Source organism: Podarcis gaigeae, assembly GCF_964106915.1.
Source record: "Podarcis gaigeae genome assembly, chromosome: 2".
Taxonomy (NCBI): Eukaryota; Metazoa; Chordata; class Lepidosauria; order Squamata; family Lacertidae; genus Podarcis; species Podarcis gaigeae.
This window is the reverse complement of record NC_139679.1, coordinates 86,257,081-86,277,981: the sequence shown is the minus strand read 5'-3', so window position 1 is coordinate 86,277,981 and position 20,901 is coordinate 86,257,081. Positions and strand designations below refer to the sequence as shown.

Sequence of the window (20,901 nt, the reverse complement as noted above, 5' to 3'; positions counted from 1 at the left end):
TCTCAGGTCAACGTGCATAGGATTTCAGTCGGGGTGATCTTGCATATAAACTCTATAAATGTTGTGTACTGTATTGAAGTTCTCACCCTGGCCACCAGGGGTATTGTGTATATAGTTTTCACTCAGGTCCACATCAGTTAATTTAGGCGGGAAACCCTGGGTTGTTGTTGTTACAATGTTGACAGCCGGCTGCCTATAAAAGCAGGCCAGCTGAGCTGTTTGCAGTTCAGTTCAGTTCCAGCTTAAAGAACCACTTGGAGAAATCTCTGTGTCGACTGCTATGTCCACCCACAACTTAATAATAAAATATCTGGGTACCTTCATACTGCTGGTGTGGGTTTTGCAGTCATGGTTATTTTGCTTCTTCACCTAGTGTGTGGCTTGGCTCACTTGCTTGCGTAGTAGGAAGTATTACAGGTCACCCTGTACTTTGGACTATATGAGCTGATCAGTAACAAGCTGGCATGCCATGTGAATGATGCTATCCTCTGATGAGTTCCTTAAATGTTACAGTTCTGCAAGAGAAAAGCAAAGCAAAAAGGCATTGGCCCAAGTTAAACATTTACATAATGCCATTATTTATCTATTCATTTATTTATTACATAATTAATCCATAGAGGTGATTGACGGTACAAAGGAGTGGCAGAGAGAGACAGGTCAGGGAAAACAGGTCTACTAATGGCTGCGTTCCTAAGTAAATTTGCTTGGCAGTAAGCCTAACTCAAAAGACGGTAAAGTTGACACCTGTCCGATGTGTAATGGGACAGAGAGTTGTAGTGGTGTTGCCACATTAAAGGTCCGATTCTTACCGGGAACTGGCTTCCCTGATAAGATAGTATATGATGAAAGTTTTAGTTGGGTGTTTAAAGGGTCAGCAATGTTTCAGAGATCCTATAAGGCTTCGTAGATACCATGAACTTGGGTATCTAACACATCATGCGTTTAAAGGATTCATCACCGCTCCTGAATCCTGGGAACTAAAGTTTTCCCCTCACAAAGCTGCAGTTTCCAGCACCCTTAACAAACTACAGTTCCCAGGACTCGTGTGTGTGTGTGTGTGTGTGTGTGTGTGCTTTAAGTGTATGGTGTGCACATATCCTAGGTCTGGGAACTACTGTAATTGGCAGCAAATCTTTTGGCAGAGGAGTAACGTCAGTGAGAACTGGGAGATTCTGCCCCAGCGAGCAGTCAAGGCCCTTGTATTTTGAACTAGCTATAAACAAAGTTCATGAACAGGTTGTTCCCCACATAAACCTCCAACGGATTAAAATGTGGAAAAGAATGGGAAGTCACAGAACGCGCTACTGGCTGCTTCCTCCTTCAATTCGTCACATAGGGCGAATGGAGCTAAGTAGATGGGAAACAAGTTTTTAGATCCAGCCGAGGGAAAATCTTGATGAGGGAATGCCCCGCATTAACGGAACCATCACCCCAGGCCCAGCATCTCTATTTCCCCCTCCTCCCGCCGGCCTAAACCATGTGTTAGGGAGCACTTAATCTTATTAAAACCAATTAATTTAACCCTATGCACAAGGACAACCCAATTTTCTGCACATTTCCTCCAAATCAAATCTCACTGAAGGCAATTAAGTCCCCTCCCCCAGCCCAAAATGCACAGGGTCGGGCTGCATGCCTCCTGCCCTCCCTCCCGAGCAAAAGCTCCACCCAATTTCCTTCGGAGCTGATTGATAGGCGCAGCACGCTCTCCGCTATTCGCTCACGAGGAGGCGGTGCCACTTCATCTGCATATTCATGAGCTTATTTATTATTCATGAGCTTTCGCGGGCTTTTTGACCACGTGATTCCATTTCGCGCGGAATTCGGGCTGCATCCGGCGCTGTGAGCAGGAAAGGGGGAGCGGTGAAGAAAAGCGGCAGAGATGGCGGTGAGTAGGCGCTGGACTCGGGGGCTGCACACGATTGCATTGCGGGGGGTTGGGCTAGATGACCCTGGGAGTCCCTTCCAACTGATTCTATGGTTCGCCCGGTTGACGCTGATAAGAGTTTCCTTTCCCCCATCTGAGACCTCCCTCGGGCCTTTTGTCTTCCTCCCGTTGTGGCCGGCCTTCTTCTAAGGGGTGCTGCGGAGGAATCTTACTAAAAGAACCACCCATTTGCTTGGGAGGGTGTTTGTAGGCTGACGGCGTCTACACCCCAACTATGTTCTGCGGTGGAGGGAGGGAAGGAAGTGGACTTTTTGTTAAATGCCAGCCTGCAAAATACCCTACCCCACGCACGAGCCCAGTCCTCGCTTGGAAGGGGCGAATCTGTGTCCCGGCTGCACCACTTCAGAACGCAGGGGATTCGCATGTGGAAATAAGTTTCCTTTCAAAATCCATTCCCTGCATGTAAACAAGTAACCCTGTGCACGCTTAGTGCAAGTCTGTCTTGCTGAACTCTGAAGGATTTACCTCTGATGAAGCATGTGTATGATTGCACTGCACTTATCAGGGGAAGGATTCGGCTTCCTGACATGGGGTAGTGTACATACCATATGTTTAAAGCACATCCCTTCATACCCCAAGCATCCAGCTTTTAAGGATATTGTTTATTGTAAATTTTACACTTGGCACCATGTGTTTTCTTAGGATTCCTCAGAGTCCAATGTGGCAACCAGCCCTGCGCACAGCTCTCGTAGGGGAGAAGCCTTCACTTCTAGTCCCGGGAGAGATCTGCCCCCCTTTGAGGATGAATCTGAAGGACTCTTGGGAACAGAGCAGCTCCCTGATGAAGAAGAAGAAGATGGAGAAGAGCTGTTTGGAGAAGGGATGGAAAGGTAGGAGACTCGCTCTCAAGTGGCCAAATCCTCCTGTGAGATTTATTTTCTGGTGTGGCAGAATTCAGGTGATACACCTGCACTGATGGAAACTGGACCTCCTTGGAATAATAAGCTTCTGAGGTGCAGGCGTTATACATTTGGCAAAGTTACTCTTTTCTACATGGATAAGCAATTAGGATTTATTCCAAAAGATCTCAACCTACGGAGGATATTGGATTTTTCATCCTTTATGTGTTGATGGGGATGTGAACATGCCTGCAAAATATATTACTGTATTGCTTTCACCAGGATTTATTGCTGAAAGTAAACCAAAATCTGGCATGCCTTCTAGTAGCATTTCTAGTTCAGAAGTTTATAAATATTGCTCTCCCCTCCCAAAAAAGAACACAGCTGCTTCTGTGGACAACTACTCACATGTAACATCTTGACTGTGTATGAATTTGCTTCATTTGCATCAATGACACTTCTGGCCAGGCTGACAGGTGAGCATCATGATAAAGGTGAGGGAACCCACCCAGATGCATCTGCATTGCCATCACATGCAGAAGGCAGATCTCCCTTGCTGTGTGACTGTGCTGTTGTCTAGCAATCTACACTGTCCATTTATATCCTCTGTTTGCCTCCTGTTTTGTGGAATTGTATTTTGGGATAAATTCAGAAAATTACATTCTATTTTATTATATATCTGCCTCGTCCTCTTTATCATTTCTTCCTTCTAGTGTATTTTCCTTCAGTAGGGTTAGAGAGCATACTATTGTTTCAGATCTTGCAACGTACCATGTACACTGATGGTGCTAGGTAATTTAATAAAGGCCCATGTATGCTCTTGTTTACGTTCTGCATGCTCTTCCAAGGGTCAGAAAAACCCATTGTTACTCTTTGGTTGCTGGGCAGAGGAGTTAACTTCCCACCCAGTGCAGCCTCTGACAAACATACCAGCTACATGTTAGCTCAGGGAGTCTACCCACCCCATGGCAAGATATCTGCCTTTGTGGATATCTGTACTCCTGTATTTCATTTTGCACAGTGCAGCTTTGTGTTTCATTTGTACAACCATAGCATGAGTGCTCTGCTTCCATGTTCGGAGGCAGCAATGATCTTGAATACCAGTTGCTGGTAACCACAGGAGGGGAGAACGCTCTTGTGTTCAGGTCTTCGTTGTGGGCTTCTCTCTGTGGGAATGGGATGCTGGGCTAGAGGGGCCATTGGAATAAAAACTGCAGTTGTTATTCCATGCAAAAAAGGCGAACGTTGTACAGTTTGTGCCTATGTGCCTTGTTTTTCCTGGGTAGGTGCTGTGCAACAGACTCCTTTAACATGTGAACAGGTGCTTGTTTCTGCTGTGAATTTAAGTGAGGTATACAGATGATTCACTCACGCTATGCAGATTGATTAACTGAAGAATGTGTGTGTCTAGGGACTACCGCCCTATTCCAGAGCTTGATCGCTACGTACCTGAAGGCCTGGCCATGGATGATGAAGATGTGGAGGAACTGACTGCCAGCCAAAGGGAAGCAGCAGAGAGAGCAATGCGGCAGAGGGACCGTGAGATGGGCCGTGGTCCTGGCCGCATGCACGTTGGTATACTTTATGGTATGTATTTGCAGCTTAATAGCATAAGGAAAGTCCTGCTTGATCAGAGCAAATGCCCTTTTCTGATAGTGGCCAGCCAGATGCAAGAGCCCACGGCTGCCATTGCTTCTTCAGCAACTGGCATTCAGGAGTAATTGTGACTAGTAGCTGTTGATACCGTTGGTCTCTATGAACGTGTCTAATCCCCTTTTAAAGTCATCCAGATGGGTGGCCATCACATTGTTGTATCTTGTGGTGAAGTTTATCATTCCATTGTGTACAGTTTGAATAAGTACTTCCTTTTGTCTGTTCTAAATCACCCACCATTCAGTTTCTTCGGATGACCCCAGGTTTTAGCATTATGAGGTGGGGAAGAAAACCATCTATAAAGCTTGTCTCTATTTGCTTGATAGCTTATACCTGTACAATGCATCTTCTGAAGAGCAGCTGGCTGGCACTTCTATTTGTATAAATTTATATATTAAGAATATTTGTAGGTTGCCCTTCGGCAATGCTTTCAAAATGATTTACAGTGACTCAGTTCACATGTAATGCAGCAGCAGCAATACCAGAGAAAGGAGCAAAGTGGCTGCAGCCTCCTCTCCTGGAGGCCATGCAGTAGTTTGCGTTTAGATCTTTCAGATAGAAAACTTTTTTAAAATGATATTTAAAATTCCAAGAAATTGAGTGATAGCAGAGCAATTTTAGGCTGTAATCCAGTGTGCACTTAACCTATTGAGTGCACCAAGACTTCCACAACGGGTGGTACTGTGGTCTAAACCACTGAGCCTCTTGGGCTTGCTGATTGGAAGGTCAGCGGTTCGAATCCCCGCAATGGGGTGAATTCCTGTTGCTGTGTCCCAGCTCCTGCCAACCTAGCAGTTCGAAAGCATGCCAGTGCATGTAGATAAATAGGTACTGCTGCAGTGGGAAGGTAAATAGTGTTTCCGTGCACTCTGGCACTCGTCACGGTCCTCTGTGCACCAGTGCTGACCACATGACCCGGAAAACTGTCTGTGGACAAACGCCGGCTCCCTCGACCTGAAAGCGAGATGAGCGCCGCAACCCCATAATCACCTTTCACTGGACTTAACCGTCCAGGGGTCCTTTACCTTTTTACCTTTTGCTTCCATGTAAACATGCATAAGATTGCACTGTTAATATTGCGTGTCTCATTTTGTAAGCATCCAAGGCATGGGTTCTAATCCCAAAATGGGATGTGAGGTTGTTAGGCTTGGAACTGTATCACAGAGATAGGCTCTCCAGAATTGTCTACATTAACCAGTAGCATCAAAAGCCTTATGTCTGATCTGTCCTTTTTTAAAAGAAAAACAAAAACTTTACCCCCTCTGGAAAATCCAGATAGCGATGATGAAGATGAGGACCGTCCTTTGCGGAAGAGGCGCCTGGCTGAGCGAGCTGCTGATGGCGAGGATGAAGATGAAGACATGATCGAGAGCATTGAGAACCTGGAAGACATGAAAGGGCACTCTGTGAGGGAGTGGGTGTCTATGGTAGCACCTCGACTTGAGATCTACCACCGCTTCAAGAACTTCCTGAAGACTCATGTGGATGACCATGGCCACAATGTCTTTAAGGAGAGGATCAGTGACATGTGCAAAGGTACAGCTGTTTAGGAATATGGGGAGAGGATGGGGAAGAGCACCCATTTCCTCAGTGTTTTCACTGATGACTGAAATCATGTTCAGATGCATCTCCTTTCTGATCTGATACCCACTGTTTTTTATTATTATTCCCAGCATCTTCATCAGTGTAACTGATTAGTGAAGTGACTAACCTATAGGGCTTCTGCAGCTTTAATTTCTAGCCTATGCCATACCTGTATAGATATTATAGATTTACAGTTCAGAAGTGATCAGGTAACGAGGAAGAGAAGAAGGTTACACCTGATATTCAGAACGGTGCATATGCTATTAGATAACATCATGTGCAATACATTTATATGATGTAGAAGAAGATTTGTAAGATCATAGTGCTTAATGTACAAGATATTTAACACTTTTTATGATGGGTTGGAAAAACTAAGCCATCGTTTGTCAAAAACGTACTTGTCTTTGTGCCAAAGAGAACAGAGAGAGCCTGGTGGTGAATTATGAAGATTTGGCTGCTCGGGAGCACGTCCTCGCCTATTTCCTTCCAGAAGCCCCAGCGGAAATGTTGAAGATCTTTGATGAAGCGGCCAAGGAAGTGGTGCTAGCTATGTACCCCAAATATGACCGGATTGCCAAGGAAATCCACGTCCGCATCTCCCATTTGCCACTGGTGGAGGAGTTAAGATCACTCAGGTGAGCAATTGGTTTGGTTTGGGTGAGGAGCAGTCCTGCTGAGACTTCTGGTGGATAAGCTCCTTAATGAAATATAAATGGCCAGGGTGTGCAGGCAGCCAGGCTTGCAAACAGCTACTTGCCTCATCCCCTGTGACCACAACAAGTAACCATTTAGTGACAGCAGTAGGGTAGAATGTTATTTGAGTGGTTGGGGGAAGCTCTGTGTTTGTTAAATCTTTCCTAAACAGAAGCAAACCTCTCCTTTTCATGTTACTCCTCCAATCTCTAACATATTCCTTTAGAGGATTTACTGTTTTCAGTCAGATTTATGTTGAAATGAATGTTTAGGATTAGAATTGTAATTTCAGATTCTGTGCATGTTTAAAAAGAAATTGTTTGGATCCAGTGCATTGGACCCAGGCTTTAGAGTAGACGCATTGAAATCAATGGGATTTGAGTTAGATCATTTGATGCCTCACTGATGTCAGTGGGTCTACTCTAAGCCTGAGTAAGTTTGAATCCAAACCTAGGTGGTGCAGAAAACACAAGTACCCCCACCCAAATTAGGAGAATATTTAATGAGATTGAGAACCTATGTAGACCACATGTAGTTGTGCTCCAGTCTTGATTGGGAGGTGGAAGTCCCAGCAAAACCTGGAGGGCCTCTGCTGGCTCTTTTCTCCTGTTGTAAGACCTGCATTCTCCCATGCTTTGGAGACCATGAACAACCCTGGAGAACAAGAGGCTCCAGAAAATCCCAGCCTAGAGAGTAGGCTACTGGGGGCAGGAAGATTGTAAAAGGAGGGAATTGGGCAGCTGCAATGGAGAAGGGAGTTCATGGCTTTCTGTACACCCAGTGGATCATACCTTTATCTCCCCCCCCTACCTCTGTGTGGCACCTTTGACAGGTGGGAGGGACCACCCACTGGTCGGTCACCTGACTTAATGGTGACGGGATTGAAACCTGTGCCTCCTAAAAGGCCAAACGTCAGCTGACAGTTGGGCATTTAGGAAGTGCTGAGCCAAGGGTCCATTAGTCCTGTGCTTTGTGCTTCAGAAGAGCTGAGCCCCAAGGCTTGCAAAGTGTCTTGCACGGCGGTTCCCAAACGCCCAGCAACTAGCTGACTGCTGCCTCCTCAGCTCTAGTATCCACTATCCACTTGGGATGTTGTAGCTGCAATTCTTTCCTTCTCACTCCTTGGATGGCAAGACTTCTGATGGTTGTGGTGTGTGTTTCATTAGGGAGCTGCTATGAATACGAACTCGTTTTCGTAAAATAATCCATTCTAAGACAATGAACCTGTTTTAATTGCATTTGGATTGCCATGATAGCCTGCAGACGACTGCGGTTATTTTTCACTTCCCTAAAGTACGGGATCTATCTCAACAGTTATTTATTTCGCCTTTTCTCTCAGGCAGCTGCACTTGAACCAGCTGATCCGGACGAGTGGAGTTGTGACGAGCTGCACAGGGGTCCTGCCCCAGCTCAGCATGGTCAAATACAACTGCACCAAGTGTAGCTTCATCCTAGGGCCTTTCACGCAGTCCCAGAACCAGGAAGTAAAGCCAGGATCCTGCCCAGAGTGTCAGTCCGTGGGTCCCTTTGAAATTAACATGGAAGAGGTAAGCAAGGATTAGGGTAATTTTAGGAGTCTGGCTCCTACTGTTTTATGTCTTAAAGACATGCATATGTCATATATAGCTGGGACAAATTAGCCCAGAGCTCAGCTCTTTCTGCTTTGCTTGGAGGTATTTAAGGAGAGACTGATAAGTCATAATATTCCATTTGACCTAGTCCAGCATACCCAGACTGCACTGCTGCAGGCAACCCTATCCATCACCTTCCCAAAGAGCGGTGGACTCGTAATCTGGGGAACCGGGTTCGCGTCTCCCCTCCTACACATGCAGCTGCAGGGTGACCTTGGGCCAGTCACACTTCTCTGAAGTCTCTCAGCCCCACTCACCTCACAGAGTGTTTGTTGTGGGGGAGGAAGGGAAAGGAGAATGTTAGCCATTTTGAGACTCCTTGGGGTAGTGATAAAACTGGATATCAAATCCAAACTCTTCTTCTTCAGGGAATCTGGCATGTGTTGGCACCTTGAAAGGTCGTGCTTTTGTTTAAAGTCAATGGAACTTTGTATAGTGGTGGTTTGCGGAGTGATAGTCTGCCTTGTGTGGACACTTCACAATGCAGTAGATACTGTCTTTTTGCAGCTGCATACTGATATGGCTACTCTCCTGGAGGCTTCTTGTGTGGGTGCAAGGGCAAGGGGCCTGTCCTTGCATGAAAGAATAGAATACCATACTAGTCCTCATAAATTCAGTGCTGATACATAGAAAACATTTGTACCATTTCCTTCCCTATAGAGCCAAGCCTTACAAGGCTTTTGGGCTTGCAAACATAACGGAAAAATGACCTAGAGAGGCCTCTTTGCAATGCCTCTTTTGATATTGTGGCTTCCTTCTTTCCATTCTGGAATGTTGGTTGGGGTGTGCTTGTGTGTGTGTGTCCGTGTCCTTTTTGTTGCCTTTGACCTGCTGGCTGATGAATATTGTTTCCCCACAGACAGTCTACCAGAACTACCAGCGCATCAAAATCCAGGAGAGCCCAGGGAAAGTGGCAGCGGGCAGGCTCCCTCGCTCCAAGGATGCCATCTTGCTTGCCGACCTAGTTGACAGCTGCAAGCCAGGAGACGAGATTGTGAGTACGATGCCAGAGGAAGGAGAGGGAGAAGCCCAGAGAGACTATGGCACTCTCAAAATCATTTTAAAAATGGTCTTGTGTATAGAATTTGAGAAGGGGGTGCTTGTCATCTTGATTAAAATTGTACTGTGTGTATGAAGCATGCGCTTTAAATCTGTCAGAATGCTAACTCAAGGCTTCTTAAGCCCCCCGCTACCCCTGGTGGTTTTGTACATTATACTCAATAGCAGAAAATAAAAACTTGGGTCATTTCCATATTTTTGCAGATACTTTTCTTATCTGCATGATGACACACGCACCTGTCTAGGCTTGTAGGCTGCCAACTCAGGTTTACATCTAGATTCCTTGGAAATTAAGACTCTTGACATGCTGTGCAGAACTTCAAAGAAGCGAAGGCGCTGTTGTCAGCAGAATAGTTTAAAGGAAAAGAGATGATGATGGGTTTTTTCCAGGTAGAAGTTGCAGATGTTGTGTTAATATGTCATATGCATCACATCTATTAAACAGAACAATAGTGTCCACGCCACTCTGAGGAAACTTCTTCAGACACTTAACTATGCTTCGAACAGCATCAAATAGAGTTAGCAACTTGCTTCTAGAGCAGCTCAGTCACACATATGTCACCAGGATGCCAAAATGCATCTATCTACTCAGCTTGGCTTTTCATTATCTTCAACAGCTCCTTCAGTTGCAGGGATTTGTCTTGGTACCAGTGACTAAAGAATCTCTCTCTGCACCCCCCCTTTTTTTGCCTTTCAGGAGCTAACTGGAATATACCACAATAATTATGACGGATCTTTGAACACTGCCAATGGGTTTCCTGTCTTTGCGACAGTGATCCTGGCTAATCACATTGCCAAGAAGGATAATAAGGTGGCTGTTGGGGAGCTCACAGATGAGGACATGAAGGTCATCGTAGGCCTGTCCAAGGATGAGCAGATTGGAGAGAAGGTGAGTTTGGAACCCAAATTCACCTTTGGGTTTTTTGTTTCCCCCTTAAGGGACAGGGAATGGGTTAACCAGTCAGAACCTGCATGGAGGAACTTGGCATGCAGAAGATTCCAGTGGGTTGCAGGTACTCTCCCCAAATATTTTCTGTCTCCCCATTTGTTCCTCCAGCATTTAGCTACAGTGTATTTGTATTTCATGTGTGTAGAAGAATTATCGCTCCCCTAGTAGCAGGCTTTACCACCCCTTCACTTCCTTAGTCTAGCTATTCATCCAAAGGCAAGCAGCTTTTTGATTCCAAGAACAGAAAGGCCCACAGGCTTCAAGTTAAAATAAATAAATAAATTCCCTGCTCCTTTAGAGCGGCCACTGTGGTTCTCCCAAAAAACCTTTACACAAAATCAAAAGGTATGCTCACAATGTGAAGTTATAAGGTGCGTAGTGTTACCTGGGTCCCCTAACCCTTTCTAAATTAGCATATATAAATATGCACATTTGTCTATTTTATATCCCACCTTTCCTCCAAGGATCTCAAGGTAGTGCGCATGGTTCTCCTCTTCTCTATTTTATGCGCGCAACAGCCCTGTGAGATAAGTTGGACTGAGAGACTGTGATCCATTGAGCTTGCTGACTGAGTGTCTCAAACCATAGCACCACACATGCAGTCATGCACACCATTGTTCTCTCTTAACGCTGCATATGGCTGATGTTGCTGTGTAAGTGGAACAAGGGCTGCACCTCTAGAGCCTTTAAGCAGCTTTTCATTGTAACATGGCTGCTTCTCTTGCTACCCCTTTGTCATCCAAGATGATGTCCTGAAAACAGCTGCTGCTTTCCTTGCAGATCTTTGCCAGCATTGCTCCTTCTATCTATGGACACGAAGACATCAAAAGAGGCCTGGCTCTAGCCCTGTTTGGGGGAGAACCCAAAAATCCAGGTAGGTCAAAGAGCTTGTTACCCAAAGAAGCTGTCTGATCAACATTGCCTTAACTGCTGCAGAGGTTATCTCTATAGTGCTACAAGGAAATTACACCGGAGAGGTGTGACTTGACAGTTTTGAAAGGCGACTCTTAATTTTCAGTGCAGTTCACTCATCTCGTTGCAATCAGAAGAAATTGGTTAGTCTCCACTTTGAATGTTTTGCAGAAGACCTTTCTGCCCAAAATGTTTGCAATATATGGCATGATTCTAAAGTTCCCAGAGCTTAACTGGGAATTCTGTCCATTGAGGGGTTACCTGGTGGCATGATTTTTCTTTCCAGGTGTCTGTCCTTTCCAGTTTTATGGCCCTTGTGAAAGGATACCAGCATAGCACACAATTCTGCATTGTTTTATCTTTTTATTGTTGAAACACCTCCTTCAGTATTACATTGTTCCTCTAGAGGGCAGCACTTGAGTTCCACATTTTAGTGTACAGTACTGTACGTTTTTTGTGTGTGTCGTTAAACGCTTTAGGAGGGAAACATAAGGTCCGTGGTGACATCAACGTCTTGCTTTGCGGAGATCCTGGAACGGCCAAGTCTCAGTTCCTCAAATATGTGGAGAAAGCGTCCAGCAGAGCAATCTTCACCACTGGCCAGGGAGCTTCCGCTGTCGGTCTGACTGCTTACGTGCAGAGGCACCCCGTGAGCAAGGAGTGGACCCTCGAGGCAGGAGCCCTTGTGCTGGCAGACAGGGGGGTTTGCTTGATAGATGAATTTGACAAGGTGAGTGTTGATTTGGGCACCAGGACCAAGGTAGATTTTGAATAAAGCTGCCTGGGCTGTGCAAGGCCTGTGAACCTGCCCATAGAGGTCAAGGCTGCAGACTCGGATCTTTGACCTGGAAGCAAAGGAGACACCAGTCTTTAGCTTATTTGTATTTAGCTTATTTGTTTTTATTTTGCAAGGTTCATATGCTTCTTGATTGTAGTAAAACCTCAAAGTGGTTTACAAAAAAAGAAGAAAACAATAAAATTAGCAGTAAACACCAACTATTTAAAACACCAACTATTCCCCCACCCACCCATAAAAATTAAAATCATATAAGCAATGGATTACTGAAAGATTTAATGGTAGCGGAGTTTAGATAATTAAAAGGAGCTAATTAAAAGGAGTAAAAAAACAAACATCAGGAAAGCGGTTGAAAGTCAAGAAGAAACTGTGTGTGTTAAAAAAGTTGTATATTATGATAAATGCTTTGAAATAATGGAGACTTAATAAAAATGATAGATGATAGATAGATAGATAGATAGATAGATAGATAGATAGATTAAAATCAACAATAAGCTGAAAAACCACATTGAAACACATGTCAGCATTTGACATGTCTGGATAGCCTTGCCTAAACAAAAATGTTTTTAGCAGGTGCCAAAAAGAGTACAGTGTAAGTGCCACCTGTTGTCAATAGGCAGGGAGTTCCAAAGAGTGGGTGCTGTCAGTTTCTTATTATATGGTACCTGTAACAGTGCCAGTTCTTGCAGATTGAAGCAGTCAGTGGGCATATATGGGGTAAGGGTAGGATGGATTTTTAAAATATGAACAATAAGTAAAATATAAACAGGTAGCACTAGCTCTTGAATTCATGACTCTGGGAAAATGCTTCTCTCGAGAAGTTGGGAAGAGAATATAGTGCAATGGCCGGGCACATGGAAGGTGCTAGGTACAGACCCTGGACCTCTCCCAAGTTGTTTTTTAATGTAGCAGTTGAAAGGAAAGGCCTTCTGCCTGAGACTGTGGAGAGCCACCAGATAGTCTGGTCTGCTATGGGGTTTTCTGTCCTAGAAAATTCCTAGATAGGTAAATAGCTAAACATAGTTGTTTGGAGGCTTCTGGTGATGTCGCTCTTTATTATAAGTATTCAGGGGCTGAGTTGCTTTGATAGGTGAATGCCTTTGTCTTTCTTCAGATGACTGATCAGGACAGGACCAGCATCCATGAAGCCATGGAGCAGCAGAGCATCTCCATCTCCAAGGCTGGCATTGTCACATCTCTGCAAGCTCGCTGCACCATCATTGCTGCTGCCAACCCCATAGGTATGAGTCAGGGGTGTAGGAAGCTGTTGCTATTCCACAGTTGCTCAAAAAGATGCACGCTGTTCGCTTTACAGCTGCCTTGTTCTTTGGATGTTCTACGTGTTCGTAGGTCTGGCGAGGGGGAAAGGAATCTGTGACTAATCAGGGGTGCAAAGATGAATTGGTACCAGGAAAGGGGGAAAGCACTGGTCTTTGGGTTCAGCAGCTCTAAGCCGCTATCTTTCCTTCTAGGTGGGCGCTATGACCCTTCCTTGACTTTCTCAGAAAACGTGGATCTGACTGAGCCCATCATATCTCGCTTTGATATCCTCTGTGTGGTCAGGGACACAGTGGATCCTGTTCAGGTATGAGGCTTTGCAAGTTCTTTATGACCTGAGCAAGGCTTGAGGACTGATTCGCCAAGGGGCTACCAATTGGCATAGTTTTATGAAGGAGCAGTGATAAATTCTGCATCCCAGCAGCCTTGTCCACTGAGGACACTTTGGATGAACACAGCTGCTTAGTAACACGGTCCAGCTCTTGCATATCTTAAGCCCAGGGTTGCCCTTTCTCTTTTCCTCTACATTGCAAGTGGCTTGGTGTAGGTTTTTATCTTTTGGGACTTCAAAAAGACGGGATTTCATTGCCTGTTCCCTCTTCAATGACTCGTTGCAGGACGAGATGCTGGCTCGGTTTGTTGTCGGCAGTCACATCAAACATCACCCCAACAGCAAGGACGTTGCGAACGGAGACTCCCAAGAGATTGTCCTCCCAAACACTTACGGCGTAGAACCCATCCCACAGGAGATCTTAAAGAAATACATTATTTATGCAAAGGAAAAAGTCCACCCAAAGCTCAACCAGATGGACCAGGACAAAGTTGCCAGGATGTACAGTGAACTCAGGAAAGAATCCATGGTAAGCAGACATGGCAGGACGTAAGGAGATAACACAGGGCAGAGGCACCTCCATGCCTTGCTCTGCCCCCTAAAAATGCAGGAAACTGAATAGTTGGGCCTTGTGCAGATGATACCCCTCTCACCTGACAAGTGAAGCAGCTCCAAGGCAGCCCTGGCGCTCCTGTGTCTTTTTAGAAGAGTTTTATCTGCTAAATCATCCAGCTAGGAGGTTGCTCGTCTTGTGCGCATTGCAGTTTGTCTGCCAGCAGATGGTGCACTCTATCTAGTTGTCGGTAGCATTGAACTAAGGCAGTGTCCGCAAAACCCACCTAGGGGGTCTGCGGCTCCATTCACATAACAAAAAACTATCATAGAAATAGCCCCCCTCCCAAAAGCCAACAGCAACAGAGGCTCTGTAGGACAATTGGGAAGCACTGAACTGAGTTGTGCTGGAGGAATTCGTTCGCTCCATGTTTTTAATCAAAGCCCTGTTCCCAGAGGATCTTCGTAGAATGGGGTGTTACGGCTCAGTCAACACTTTGCCAGCTTTTTTTCTTCTGTCAGCTTACAGTTTTGCACAGCGATCAAAGGGCTGCTTCTCAAGTTTAAATGTCTCCCTGCCCGCCTTGCAGGTGACAGCAGCTTCAAGCAGCTAGGAAGCCTGATATGATTTCTGCTGAAGCCTTCCAAGTGGGGCCTCAAGTGATGGCTAATTGTCCTCCCAGGATCTCTTCCCCTTCCATCTCTTAAGTGGGATTTCCTGCAATTGGCCATCTGTTTTGAAAAACAGGGAGAACAGTGCATTACTGGCCCCAGGGTCACTTCTGGGCCACATTTGACACACCTGTGTGGTGACCATTGGCCTTCTGTACTCGCTTGGCACTGCTGTCACTTGTGAGGGAAAAATTATTTTTTGAACTGAAAAGTTGTGTGTGTAAAGTTTAATTTCGCTCAAGTTTATCTAAATCTACAGCACGTGAATAATATTTTTGAGCATGCAGCTCAAGGGCAGCTTGAAAGGCAGCCCTCTGGTTATCTCATAAAACAGTTAGTGTTACTGGTTTTATTTCTGGTTTTTTTGTGTACGGGTTTTTAAAAAAATCTCAAACTGAGGGACTGAATGGACAAGAGTGATGTGGAACACGCTTGTTTTGAACCAAGCTTTAATCCTCCTTATTCATTATATTTCTGCTAATCTCCCTGTGCTCTTTATATGTCTTTCACTGTGTTTTAACTGAGTTTGTCCAGCTTCTACAATATACCACTTCACAGCGGGCAAAAGGGGCTTACAAACTGATACGTTGCCGACGTACATAGGCAACGAGGTCAGAAGCAAACTCTTTGCAAGTTGGGATGCTCCTTCTCTCTCCCTGCAGGCGACAGGAAGCATCCCCATCACCGTGCGTCACATTGAGTCCATGATCCGGATGGCCGAGGCCCACGCCCGCATGCACCTGCGGGACTACGTAGTGGAGGACGATGTCAACATGGCCATCCGGGTGATGCTGGAGAGCTTCATTGACACGCAGAAATTTAGTGTCATGAGGAGCATGCGGAAGGTATGTGAGGCTGCGCTTGTGGGCTGCGTAGATGGGAGGTCCTCCTTTCCTTTCCTTTTTAAAGGAACATGGGGTCAACAACTGACACCTCCAGAACTTCAGTATAATTGGGGTACAGGGCTAGACCCAAACAGTGGCTCAATTCTTTGTACATGTTTATATTGGCCTCATTGGACCTACTAACTAGGCAGACTGAAAACAGCTAGGGGTGGTTAGACTAAAGACCCTCGTTATTTTTCTTGAGAAGTCACTGTTGGGATACTGCCAGGGAGATATGGCCCATCATGGCCCCCACGTCATCTCCGGACGTCCATCGATCTCCCATTGATACAGTATCAGCAATTAGCGACACGAGCTCCAGAAAATAGCTTGCCACATTCCAGAACTGATGCACACTCTATCAGCAGAATTCGCACAGCGAAAGTTGCACGCAGGAGAGTATCATTTAGAAGTTTCTTCAGTGTTGGACAGAACAAAGAAAAACATGACTGCCTGCTTCAGTGTGCTCAGGCACAGAGAGAGAGAAACGAAAGCAATAGAAAACATAAACATCCTGTGAACAGGAAATACGCAGACTCTGTGACTCACAAAGCCTGCTCCCTTTTAAGGTGGAATGGAAATATCCTAACAGTCACAGCCCCTAGAGCAGATGCACTGATTTCCTGTGTCAGTAGCCTGAGCCTATAAAACAAAAGAACAACAGATCCCATGCAAGTGACTTTCTCCATTCACTCTCCTTTGCAGTAGGATATATATATACAGTGGTATCTCTAGTTGCGTGCACCTCTGGATACGTATTCTTCAGGTTATGCACGCGGCAAACCCGGAAGTATTTTTCCAGGTTTCTGCGCATGCGCAGAACAGGCACCTCCAATTGCGAAAACCATGGGATCTGACTGGAGCTCCGGAACGGATCCTGTCTGCAACCGGAGGTACCACTGTAGACCCCTTTACGTTGCTTTCTCTTGGTAGCACCAGGGGATAGGACAAGTCAAGTGACTTAACAGCAGTGTTAATGTCGCAACTGGGGGATATAGGAGGATATTCCAGAATGGCGGAAAATAGGTGGGCTAAGTGCAGCATAATGTGGAACCCTTTTGATTAGTGGCAGGGTTTTCAGGGTGAGTGGGAGGTTCAGCTAATGTCAGCGGTTCTCCCCTTAAAAACTCAGTAGCCAGAGCCAGCCTTCTCCAAAAAGTCCAGCATTTTCTTCCTCAGAAAGCCTGTTCTGAGGTATTTTTCTGTGGTCAGTGGATGATTCCTTTACTTAAAATGTCGTCATCACTGGAATGTATCCCCACCCCACTCCTTTCAATCTCTGTGATGGTCTTGATGACTCTCCAAACCTTGCTTCCTGTTTTTCCTGCACAGACTTTCTCCAGGTACCTCGCCTTCAGGCGAGATAACAACGAGCTCTTGCTGTTCATTTTGAAGCAGTTGGTGTCGGAACAGACAATGTACCAGAGGAATCGCTACGGGGCTCAGCAAGATATCATTGAGGTGCCGGAGAAAGATTTAGTTGATAAGGTATGTGGGTGACTTTCCCCCAACGTACCTGCTGTTCTTGGGAGCCTAAATACCCTTCTGTGTTTCCTTTCTAAGCTTTGGGCAAATGGGCTGTGAGCATTAATTGTTGCAAGGGGAAGTATAATACAGTAGCACCAGGCAAGCCTTTGGGTTTCAGCCTCTGCAACAACTTCTCTGGACATTGCACACATGTCTTGAAGCTTTAATGTAGGGGGTGGTGAAGCTGTGACCCTCTAAGGTGTTTCTGAACGACGGTTCCCACCAGCCGCAGTTAGGTGTTGCCCAGTGGTCAGAGAAGTTGCAATCTAGCTATCCTTGGGAAAAGGGCCTCAATGCGTAGAGATAAAGATCAAGGAAACTATAGAGGTGTCACGTTCATTTTAGTAGCATTAAATCCTCGTGGATAAAATGTCCGAGTCCATCTAGTCTGCCAGGTGTTCCTGTGAGAGCGGAGCTAAAAGTCTGCACCCTTTCAAGTACAGCTGTAGTGATCACAGAAACAGATTTAATATGAAGCAGAGTCTTAGTGGCTACCAGCCTGGTGGGCTGTGTGCTCCCTCCACTGCTGGAGACAGCAATGCTTCTGAATGGCTGTTGCTTGAAACCACAGGAGGGGAGAACGCTGTTGCACTCAGGTCCTGCTTGCAGGCTTCCCATAGGCATTTGGTTGGCCACTGTGAGAACAGGAGGCTGGTCTAGATTGGCCGTTGGCTTGATCCAGCAGAGCTGCTCTTCAAAGATGAGGCAAACACAGTTATTGTGTCCTTAACTGTTCAGTCATCTCCGTTTCTGTTCTCCTGGTTGTTTTTTTGCTAGACAGATATGCATTCATGATGAATCTGTTGATTAAACTCTTTGGAGCTTGTGGAAAAGTCTGGCAAACACATCTCTTTATATTATTCTCCTCTCTCTGCCCCCCACCCTCCTCCCAGGCTCGCCAGATCAACATCCACAACCTTTCTGCCTTCTACGACAGTGAATTGTTCAAGATGAACAGGTTCAGCCGCGACGTGAAGCGAAAACTGATTGTGCAGACATTCTGAGGCCAGCAAATTCCTGAGTGGCTCCGGATAATAAGAATTTAGAACTGTGCTTCCTCCAGTGGTGCAGTGGTACACAGGCTGTTGCAAAGCAGTATCACAGGGAAGATCTGGATTGTCTGCTACGAAGGGCTTGTGCGTAGAATAGAATGGAGCCAAATACTCAAACTCCTGAGCTTAATTGTAGCTGAGCTTGCTAGATGAAATGTTGCAGGAATGGTTTCCTGCTGCCCCCTAAGTTTTTGAAATTTGACTCCACTTGGGCAGGTTTTTCTTCAAATTACCTTCCTAGATTGATTAAACTTTATCGGGTAGGGGTTGGGCACCCAGTGACCAGGCACTGTTGAATTCTAGCTCCCATAGTCCCTGACCATTAGCTGTGTTATCAGGGACTGATGGGAATTGGAAGGCTGCATTGGGAGAGCCACAGGCTAGCCAACCTGGTTGCAAGCTTCTGCCCTTCTGTAACTTGGAATGACTTTGTTTAGGCTATCCAAACAAGCAGAGGGAACGTAAGCGCAAGTTGTATTCCATCTCTCTCCATTTATTATACAGTCCAAAGCTGAGCGCACAAGCTTTTCACACCTTGAAGAAATGTGTTGTTTCTGTACATGAAGATGGCTCATTAATCTTCTACAAGGTAGTGGTGTGTAGACCCCTCTTCAGACACATGAAAACAAACAGGCAAAGCATTTTCCCTCTTGATTTGAACGTATAGATATGTTCATAAGTCTGTCATTGAAGTAACAGTTCCTGTTCTATTGTATGTATGAAAAGCTCGAGTGGTGTGTTCAGAGACAGATTTAAACTAGAACTTCTCTTCAGACTACAGTGTATCTTGAAGTACTTCTTTCCTATTTTGTAAGGCTGCTATGCACTTGTCTAGCAGGAGGCAGGTTTTGTGAAGTTTGTTTTGAAATGGAAAATAAAAGGTTTTTGCTTCTGTAAGAGAATATTAAATTCCTAAGTCCTTGTGCATCAACTGCATGTGCTGCTCTTCATGGAATGAGAGAATTTGCTAGTCTTTTGCCGCCTGAGCTTTCTGGCAAATTGTTTGTCTGCCCACTCAGCCTGCCTGTGGCAAGCTTGGAGACCCTTATTGTCTCATCAAAGACTGAATTGGAGACATTTAAGCTAGACAGAGCTGCACCTCCTTCATAGTCATTGACTAGTGGCAAAAAACAAACCAACTCAACAACCACCACTTCACAGCTGGCTGACTTGCTCCCTATTACATTTTCAACACTGTGTAATTTGGACTTCTTTATTTAACGCCCTGAGTGTTTTTCTGGGTGTCTCACTGCATTACGTAAAGATGTTTCGGAGCCAGTTTTATATCTGTTTTTGGCTGGAGGTTGCTCCTCTTCTTCCTTAGGTCAGCTCATAGACAGTAAGTGCCTTTTAGTGTTCTCTTCCACCTTATTTTTAGTGCACCGAATGAAAATGTTAAAGAGCTGAGCACTAGTTCGTGAAAATTCAAACCTAGGCCTCTTACAGAAGCAAATATACTTCTAGAAGAATAACAGGGATGTGCTGTAAGCCAATTTTTCAGTGCCTGACTTTTACATACTCTTAAGCTTTTTTAAGACAGGATGAATAATCTAAATACATTGATGGCTGTGGGGCTTCTGTACCATACTTACTGGCAATACTGATAGTAACTAGAGCTTAGACTCAAATGTTCATGGAAATGCAGCCAGCTCTTCCATCGCCACTTCCCACTTAGTGGACATGTTGCTTTGTCTGGTCTCCTCTGCCATGAGCCAGCCCCTTCCTTCCTTCCTTGCCAGTCTTTGTGCCTTAATGTCTATTTGTAATGTTTCCTGATTTTCCAGAGGTTAATTTGTTCTCTTCTGCAAGTTTGCCAGTCCACAGTTACTCCTTCATTTGTATCCTGTATATTTTACTCCGCAAACTCCCCGGCCAGAGATTGTTTATATTCTAGTCAGGATCTTCTGTCCACTCACTCACCTTATTGAGATTTGGTTTGATGATAGAATAAAGTTTTATATGCACAAGTGAGCAGGAGCTTTTGAGATGGCTGCTTGAAATATTGTCTTGTATATTTTTCAATATGGCCACTGTACCGTAAAAGTTCTAAACATAATTATACAAGATCCCCGCTGCCTATACAGGATCTAGTACCCTGTTTATTCTGAATATGTTTAATATTGAAGGGCAAGAGAACTACCATTATCTTCTGGAGTACGTGGCAATGGTAAGTTGCCTTGCCCATGCTGATTAAATATTTAATGATAGAATATCTGCTCTATGCTTCAATAGGCAAATGCTTTCTCTGGAAAGAATAGAAGCACAGTCCTGGATATCGACAATCATCTCTACACTAAAGCTCGCTTTTGGCTTACTGATGCTGACTAAAAAGAAAATACTTAGCATGTTTGCTGGAAGCCTTGCATCCTCTCTCTTCTGTGCCCCCCTCCCCCTCTTGGTTATATATAAATATAGTGCTATATAAATCGGTTGTGGTGGTTAAACCTTTGATCTGCTATCTTAAGGTTTTGATGATTTTATTGCACTGATTTGTCATTTTTCTTGTACACAATCCAAAGGGATTCACAAAATAGTATTGAAGGT

General features: G+C 45.1%; 1 protein-coding gene across 1 annotated transcript; it reads left to right on the top strand.

Annotated features, from left to right (window-relative positions):
• The first annotated feature begins 1,671 nt into the window (after nucleotides 1–1,671).
• On the top strand, nucleotides 1,672–20,324 carry MCM2 (minichromosome maintenance complex component 2). Its single transcript, XM_083726156.1, has 16 exons — nucleotides 1,672–1,885; nucleotides 2,588–2,775; nucleotides 4,196–4,371; nucleotides 5,713–5,973; nucleotides 6,437–6,656; nucleotides 8,054–8,261; nucleotides 9,205–9,339; nucleotides 10,102–10,293; nucleotides 11,134–11,227; nucleotides 11,745–11,995; nucleotides 13,176–13,302; nucleotides 13,534–13,646; nucleotides 13,957–14,199; nucleotides 15,557–15,739; nucleotides 17,111–17,266; nucleotides 18,199–20,324. Exons 1-16 carry the CDS (start codon nucleotides 1,880–1,882, stop codon nucleotides 18,307–18,309), a joined length of 2,664 nt encoding a protein of 887 aa, XP_083582282.1. The 5' UTR covers nucleotides 1,672–1,879; the 3' UTR covers nucleotides 18,310–20,324.
• Nucleotides 20,325–20,901: the final 577 nt, after the last annotated feature.

What these genes read in the sequence shown, in the direction of transcription:
- MCM2 (XM_083726156.1), top strand. An exon ending in GATCAGTGACATGTGCAAAG is followed by an intron (nt 5,974 to 6,436) that starts GTACAGCTGTTT and finishes TTTGTGCCAAAG; the next exon opens with AGAACAGAGAGAGCCTGGTG. An exon ending in AACTCAGGAAAGAATCCATG is followed by an intron (nt 14,200 to 15,556) that starts GTAAGCAGACAT and finishes CTCTCCCTGCAG; the next exon opens with GCGACAGGAAGCATCCCCAT.